Here is an 8,548-nt window from a genome sequence, read left to right on the forward strand (position 1 = left end):
GGGGGGGGGGGGGGGGGGGGTGTCCATGGGGGATGCCCAGCGATTCCACCAAATCCAAGTCTGTATATGAAATATACAGAATATGAATATTAATATGAATATTGCCCGAAAATTTTTTCGAAGTTCAGCTTTTTTTTTCATCTGAAATTGGATTCCATTTAGGAGGTACTCTCAGTTACAACTTTTAAAAATATTCCCCCCAATATCCTCATATATAATACAAAAAATGCTGATTGCTTTTGGGACTTCTTCTCTTGAATTCAAGGCAATTAAAACGATGAATTTGTATTTTCATATTCGGTCACACCCGCTCGGTCACATGGAACGGAGGGGGGGGGGAGCGAAGCGAGCAGGAACCGGGGGGGAACCCCCTCCCCCGGGTTAGTGAGCGAAGCGAGCAGGGAGCGCAGCCCCCTAGTAATAATAATAATAAAAATAGAAAAATCTAGAGAATCCGCTGGAAAATTCGATTGGATTTCTGTTGAATTTTCCTTTTCCCAGTCAAAGAGATGAACAAATCTAAAGGAAAGCTTAACAAATTTGTTCATTTTCTAGGAACTCGATGCAACGAGTTGAAAGTGATTTGAAAAAGATAAATAATTTTAACCCCCGACCTCCCGCGACCTCCGTTGGTCGCGCTATGAGCGCCGCGCCGCACTTTTTCCGATCTTTTAAATTACACTGCATTAAAGCCTCTGAAAAATTTGAGAAAATTTGACATCTTATTTCGAAGTGTTGAAAAGCCCTATCAATGAAAAAATAGCATAAGTAGTGAAAAAATATCATAAGTAATTAAATTTTCAAATTTTTGTTCCCGAACTCCGGGCCGTGTACCGTGTATCAGGGGAATTTTCATAAAAACATGGCAACTTTGAGCTGAACATAAAAAATCTCACGAGACTTCTTCAAGTATACGATCTATATCACTTTATTTTTTTCAGATTTGTGCTAGATTTTTCGAATTTATCATGATGTCGAGTGTTAAGAAATGTTGAAAAATATGAGATGGTTGGCAGGTATGAACAACATCTTGCTTGGATACCCCCTCCCTCTGCCGGACGGCGCTTCAAAGATGGCGGCGCTCCCACCTCGGATTTTTCAACATTTATTGGAATTATTTATCCTCTTCAGATCACGCTCAACTTGCTTCATTCGTTTTCTATGAAATGAACGAATTTTTTAAACCATTTTTCAGATTTTTCCGTCCTCTTTTGACTGAGAATTAATGGCGCAGAATAATTATCGAATTTCAATAGTTTTTTTTTCATGTTCGTGGCCTCGAGATTAAAATCAAATAAAAAAATATTGAAAGTTGCACAATGAACAAATTAATTATGTCGTTAATATGTCAAGAAATTTTTTCTCAGAAATAGGAGAAAATATCAAGACATTCTTTTGGGTCATGAAATTTCTGAGAAAAAAATGTCTTGATATTTTCTCCTGAAATTCCTCGTCATCAAAATAAATTACACAATTACGAAAATCGTTCGATTCGACGAATCGAGTTAGACCACCTCATTGTACTGAATAGATTCTAAAAATGAATAGCTCGGTGAAATTTTCAATAATAGTACCTTCAACTTTCTCAATTCATCCGACCATTTGCATCCGTCCTTATGATGTATGCAATATACAATTGATCCCATTATAGCTTTCTCTGCTTCGAGATCTTGAAACGTCTGGAACAAAAAAACGCCCTCATTAAGTCACTCTGTTTGAAAAGACAAAAACAAACAAAGTTAATAATACAGCAGCCGCAGATGCGTTTATCATAAACAAAACGATCCCTTCGATCTTTCCAAAAAAAGGGATTCGACGCGGGAGACGCCTCGAGTGGTGCCACGTGGGTGGTCGACCGGACTAGACAGTTTCGGATATTAATGAGTCTATTATTATGCGGACCTCCTCAACGATTATATTTTTACTCCATCGAAATCGAAAATGAAAACAAAACAATGTTGAGCTCCGAAGGAAAACGACAATTTCGACTTCATGAAATCTTTAATATGTTCGGAACGAATGATGCGATTTGATTACGTCAAATATTATTTCGAAGCTTGAAAAAATATCTTCAAAATGAAAAAAGAAAAATTTAAATTCACTCTGTCGATCTCGACTAATTAACAATCTCAGAAGGACTATTTTTCTCCTCTCTTTTTATTCGAATTTTGTTAACAAATCAGTTTTTGAAGAATAACTCCGAAATGAAGCGAGATATCACAATTTTAATGTGAAACTTTTTTGTAGAGGAACTCAAGGGCTACAAGAATGATTTTCATGAAAATTTTGATATCTCCATTAGATTTAGAAATATTTCTTAAAGACGGAATGATGCATTTCGTTTCACCATTTCATTCCGCACATTTGCATGAAAATATCCCCTAATCTATACGAGATATCGAAATTTTCACTTCGGCTTTTTTTGTGCAAAAAATTGAGACCTACAAAAAAGCTTCTAACAAAAAATTCGCCATCTCCCCTAGATGCCGAGATATTTCCAAAAAACTAACTACGGAGTCCACCTTCATCATTCCAAATGGTTAATTCCACTCAATCTCAAGATGTTCTCGATCAATTTGACCTGACCCATTTTGCCCCGGCCCCGGAAATATTCAAATGAATGCTTCTCCCTCCGCATTCGAATGACTCATTCCATTTTACGAAAGAATGATTAACAATACTGAGAGATCCGTGAGCATTTCCTCTCCTGCATATGCAACATCTCTCGAATAATTGACGCGAATATCCCTCCGACATAGATACCAATACCACAAGGTTTATACCTGCTCGACGGGTGGAAACAGGCGCAAACCTGCAAGACCGGCAAGGTCGTAGAACCTGACCGTTGACCGAGGTCCACCTCCCACCGACAATTCAACAACAAAATGCGAAAACTTCATTCAGAAAGCGATGCGACTTCACGCAGAGCAGCATCTCATACAGATGCGGGTGAATTCGCAAACGAAAAAATTTCATAGAACGGTAGCGAATTCGCGAGACAATTCTATTGGATTTCTATTGAAAATTCTATTAGTTTTTTTTATTCTATTGTAAAACGAGATCTATGCGCGCGCTCTCGCGCGCGCTTTTCTATTCGTTTGTTGAAATGAAGAAATGGAATTCATTAAATTTCATTTTCTCATGAATACCTTATAAATATTGATAATCAATTAAAGAGAATTCGACTAATGATTGAAGTGAATAGCGAAGTAGAGTAAAAGAATCTATAAAGAATTTTTCATTTTCAATTAATTGTCTTCAATTTTTTCAAATAATCGGTCCCATAAAAGGACAGAATTTATTAATTTCACCGATAATATATATACATGTGAAATATATATATTATATATATATGACGTGAAAAAAAAATTTATCTCTGAAGAATTTGAAATTATGTCACTGAAGAATTTGAAAATGGCGCGTTTTTTTTGTGAATAACTTCGCGTCACATATTGACCAATGAGAATTAAGGATTAGCGGTCAGGCAGTTTCGAGATATTTCGATATAAAACAACTTCACGTTTCTTTCATCTTTAGTAAAATAGGATAGGATTCCGCAGCTTTAAGTTATGCCCGACAGAAATTCTATTTGATAGAAGAAATCTGTAGAATTTTATTCTTCCATTGACACATTTTCCATAAAAATTACTCGACATGAATTTTTTTAGTTTTTTTCACTCTAGTTTTGTCTCCGATGATGCGGAAAATCGAACAGAATCAGAAAAAGAAAAGAAAACTTAAGCTATAACACTTCTATCGAAAATGTCTCGAAGAAGTAAATTCTATAAATGGAAAAATCAAACTCTATTGGAGTTCTCTTGAACTTCTATTGAAAATTCTATTAGTTTTTCGCCGATTCTATTGAAAAATTCCGCAACTTCACTGCGCGTTTTTTATACTAAATGTCCGGAAGAATCGATTTTATAGAAAAAATCTGTAGAGTTCGATCTTTCTATAGAATCTTTCCTATTGACACATTTCCTATAGAAATTCCTCAGTGTGAATTTTCCACGTTTTTTGCATTCTATTTTTGTCATTTAGGTAATTTGAGCCGAAAAATTTCTATAGAAAATGTCAATGAAAAAAATTGTATATAAAAATGAAATTCTATTGGAGTTCTATTGAATTTATATTGAAAATCGTATGAAAAAATTCCGCAGCCACTGCACTTTTTTTTTAAGAAAATGTCCAATAGAATCTATTCTATAGAAAAAATCAGGAGAATGTTACCTTGTTGTAGAACTTTTTCTATTGTCAGATTTTCTATAGAAGTTCTTCGACATGAATTTTTCAATTTTTTTTTACTCTATTTTTATGTCCGATGATGAGGAAAATCAAACAAAAATAGTTGGAAAATTTAAATTGAAAAATTTCTATAGAAAATGTCAGAAAAAATCAGAAAAATTTAATCTTTCTATAGAACTTTTTCTATTATCAGATTTTCTAAAGAAGTTCCTCGACATGAATTTTTCATTGTCTTTCACTCAATTCTTTTCCTCTCATCGAACAATCACAAAAAACATAAAATTCGAGTCGAAGAATTTCTATAGAAACATCTCTGAGACAAGTTGCACAGAAAAATCAAACTCTATAGATTTTCTCTACAGAATATTTTCTATTCAGCATTTGGACTGAAAAAAAACTTGCTGAAAAGTTGAAGAATTTTTCAATAAAAATTCAATAGACATCCAACAGAATTCCCCAGTGACTTCACGTGTTTCTAAAAAATTTTCTTCTTGTCCATGATATCACCGATGAAATCCACCCGATGCTATTTTCCCTCTTCCATTTCTTCTATTCCAGAATAATTTCAATGGAGAATAGGAAGAGGGACCGAGGGAGACGGACAAATCATGTATTCTGCCTTTCCTGTTGTGCACGCTTGGACTTGCACGACCGGCAAGGTCGAGGAACTTTTACTATAGCCACATCTAGGTGAGAGACGCAATCTCTCTTTCTCCCTCTTTCTCTTCGGAATTTAACCGTCATTTCGTTCCTCGTGTTCTCCGAAGTGAACTTTCGACGAATTCAATTTTACGTTAAAATATCTGGGACATGTTTATGCATGGGACTAAACGATATTCGGATGTGGTATCAATCTTGGAGTCTAATCTGCTGACGTCACGATGGAATAACGGATGGTATACATGGATGTACAGAGGTCTACTTGTATTTATTCTGTCTCTCACAAAACGAATTTTCAAAGTGGTCGATAATTTTCCTCCAAATAAAATCTCCAACAATTTTCTCTGTTATTATTAGGTCACGTTAATTCGATAAATATTCTCATTTTCGATTTTGCTCGAATTGAAGCAAAGTGACTCATGTCCCCAACCAGTGCGAGAAAAAACAATTTTTTTGTCGATTCATGAAATTCCCATGCCGATGACATCCTCAGGCATTTCGAGTGGATAATATTACTCATGATATGGGTATGACGGCATGTAAAAGGTGGTTCCAAACGATGGAATTCCAGGGGGAGGGGAACAATACAACTCGGCTGGTGTGGACTTCCGTTTGCTAAGGAGGAGGACGAGTTTGAGAAGGCTGTGTGTACTCCGGGAAACTTGGGATATGTCGAAGGGCTAATTACCGTGGCACGAACGCGACCTTTATGCTATGTGTAACGCGGAATATACAATACCCCGTTTCGAAGGTAATGCGAGATGTTATCTAACGAGTTGATGGAAGCATGAGGAATTTATTCCGTTCTGTTCGGAGGTTTCACCCTCTACCTCGAGAAGCCTAGAAGCGTGCGCTGGGGCGTTGGGGAGGGGGCAATGCGAGAGCGCGGCGATTCGGTGGAGTGGGGAAACGAGTCTAAAAGCGAATTGATGAAATTGTGGTGTCGCATCGGTTTATGGTGAATATCTCCAAAGTTAGGCGAGATACGATAAATTTTGTAAAGAGATTTTTCGTGGAGAAATTGAAGAGCTACAAAAAAGGTTCTCATAAAAATCCCGGTATCTCTCTTGAATTTCGAGATATTCAGCAAAAACTAAAGTGTGAGAGATGCAGTGTCATTTAGCAATTCCAGTTTTTGTTGAGTATCTGGAAATGTAATGAAGATTGCGAGATGTTTGGAAAACTTTCTGTGCGGAGAAAATTAAGAGCTGTAAAATAGGTCCCCGTAGACTCGAGGGCCGCAAGGGTCAAAAGGGTTATAAAAGTCATAAGTTATTAAGCGTCACGAGGGTCGCAAGAAGAAAAACTAATTACCGTGGCAGGAACGCGACCTTTGTGTTATGTGTAACGCGGAATATACAATACCCCGTTTCGAAGGTAATGCGAGATGTTATCTAACGAGTTGATGGAAGCATGAGGAATTTCTTCCGTTCTGTTCGGGGGTTTCACCCTCTACCTCTAGAGGCCTAGAGGCGTGCGCTCGGGTGTTGGGGAGGGGGCAATGCGAGAGCGCGGCGATTCGGTGAAGTGGGAAACGTGTCTAAAAGCCAATTGATGACATATTATTGTTGCATCGTTTTTTAGCGAATATCTCCGAAGCTACGCCAGATACGATAAATTTTGTAAAGAAATTTTTCATGGAGAAATTGAAGAGCTACAAAAAAGGTTCTTATAAAAATCCCAGTATCTCTCTTGAATTTTGAGATATTCAGCAAAAACTGAAGTATGAAAGATTCCGTGTCATTTAGCGAGTCCAGTTTTTGTTGAGTATCTGGGAATGTAATGGAAATCGCGAGATTTTTGGAAAACTTTTTTTGTGGAGAACATTAAGAGCTATAAAAAAGGTCACACGGGTCACACAAGGGTCACGAGGTTCCCAAGGGACACAAGGGTTACAGTAACATCAACACCGCATAGCTCAAGATATTCTGCTGGAATTTTTGACTCGAGTCGAAAATTTCGTTGNGGGGGGGGGGGGGGGGGGGGGGGGGGGGGGGGGGGGGGGGGGGGGGGGGGGGGGGGGGGGGGGGGGGGAGAGATCCTTCAATGGCGAAAAATACTCGACTTCATGCAGTGCCATCCTTCGCAAAATTTTGTTCTCAAGAATCCGTTGGCACGCTTTTTGCAATATCCCGGAGGGCCTCACCAAGGATAACATTCATGCCATCTGTTTCGCTCGGTTCCCACGCTTCCGCCGGCCCCATCAAGTATTTCATTCCCTCTCCCACTCTTACTCCCTCTCACCGCGGACATATACAAACGAGGAATTACTATTATTAGTGTACATCGCTGCAAGGGATTACAACGGGCAAACACACAACTACAAGCAAATACTCCCAGAGTTGGTGAAGATGAGAGGATAACTCTTCACTACATCGACAAGACCGCACCTCATGCTTCTCTATTTCCCTATTCAGTGCCCTCACTTTTGTTGTGTACTGAACGGGGTTTATTGCATTCATATGTAACTATTGGAAAAAATCCAATGGGTCAAATTCAATCTGTAAATTTTTTTTATTTTTTCCAATGAAATAATGGATTTTTTTCTCCAAAATAATTATTTGAATATAATTATTTTTTGAAAAAAAAGTAGAAAAAAGCGTTTTTTTTTAATCCTCTATTTTAAAAAAATGTTTTAATTATTTTCAAAAAATCGAATTTTAAAAAATCAGTTTTTTGAAAAAAAGTCAATTTTTCCAACTTTGATTTTTAGGAAATTGAAAAAAATTGTTTAAATTTTTTAAAAAATGAATAAAAGTTTTGTCGAAAATAAAAATTTATTTTAAAAAATCAAACAGAACCCTTTCGATTTCTTAAATTAAGGCAAAAAAATTTGATGTCATAACAAACAGTTTTTTTCGTTCAAATGAAAAAAGGGTATTATGGGTTTTTATGTAATTAACAAACCTCATCAGCAATAATCGGTGCTTTGTCCATAATATTATCATTGATAGGACTTGGTGGTGAGATGGGAGTTGAGCTTGGACTAAGATGAAACTTAGCAGACTCCTTGGTTGGTCTCTGAGGTGAGACCCTGGCAGGAAAGCTCAGGGTCTTGGTCCACTGTGACAATCCCCTCACCATCGTCAATCACTCAAAAATCGAGTTTATTTTCCACACTCAACGAAAACCACTTCAAACAATGGAAAAGAAATCGGCGAAACGTCCAGTTGGAATTCAGTTCCAAGAAGAAAAAATTACAAAAACAATGATAACACTGGGAGAAACTGCGGCTTCACGCTCCGACAACGCGTGTATCCGGTCGAGGTGATTGCATCGACTACAGTATGAAGGTTCGAGAACGATTTGATACTCGGGGGGGAGTAAAAACGAAAATTTTCGAGTTGAAATTTCCCTGGACGCGCGGGAGATGTGACTCGCTCGGATTGCTCTCACTGACTGAACCCGAACGCTCCGGGTCCAGCCACCAGTCAGGAGCCAGTTGTCGACCGAAAGAGAGAGAAAGAGGAGAGAGAGAGAGAGAGAGATTGCGGCGAAGATCCCCCACCTGGGGCCGGGCCACACGACTCTCTCGAGCCGTTCATCAGGTCTGGATGTGTGGGTATACGTATCACTCACACCATGCCACAGAACGATTAGATTGAGAGCCGAGTGAAGAGTGAAGAATGGGGCTGGCTGGGAG

At 38.0% G+C, this 8,548-nt stretch overlaps 1 protein-coding gene across 1 annotated transcript in view; it reads right to left on the reverse strand.

Moving 5' to 3' along the window:
* The window catches only part of LOC107040956 (TNF receptor-associated factor 4), a 12,698-nt gene extending 4,361 nt beyond the window's left edge, over window positions 1-8,337 (reverse strand). The window contains exons 1-2 of the mRNA XM_015261289.1: window positions 7,813-8,337; window positions 1,575-1,679 (exon numbers count right to left, since the gene is read on the reverse strand). Coding sequence (XP_015116775.1) covers window positions 1,575-1,679; window positions 7,813-7,989 — 282 coding nt within the window. The 5' untranslated portion in view covers window positions 7,990-8,337. The remainder of the gene's footprint in view (window positions 1-1,574; window positions 1,680-7,812) is intronic.
* Window positions 8,338-8,548: the final 211 nt, after the last annotated feature.

This window comes from Diachasma alloeum, unplaced genomic scaffold (genome assembly GCF_001412515.2).
Source record: "Diachasma alloeum isolate Michigan unplaced genomic scaffold, Dall2.0 Dall_scaffold_00349, whole genome shotgun sequence".
Taxonomy (NCBI): Eukaryota; Metazoa; Arthropoda; class Insecta; order Hymenoptera; family Braconidae; genus Diachasma; species Diachasma alloeum.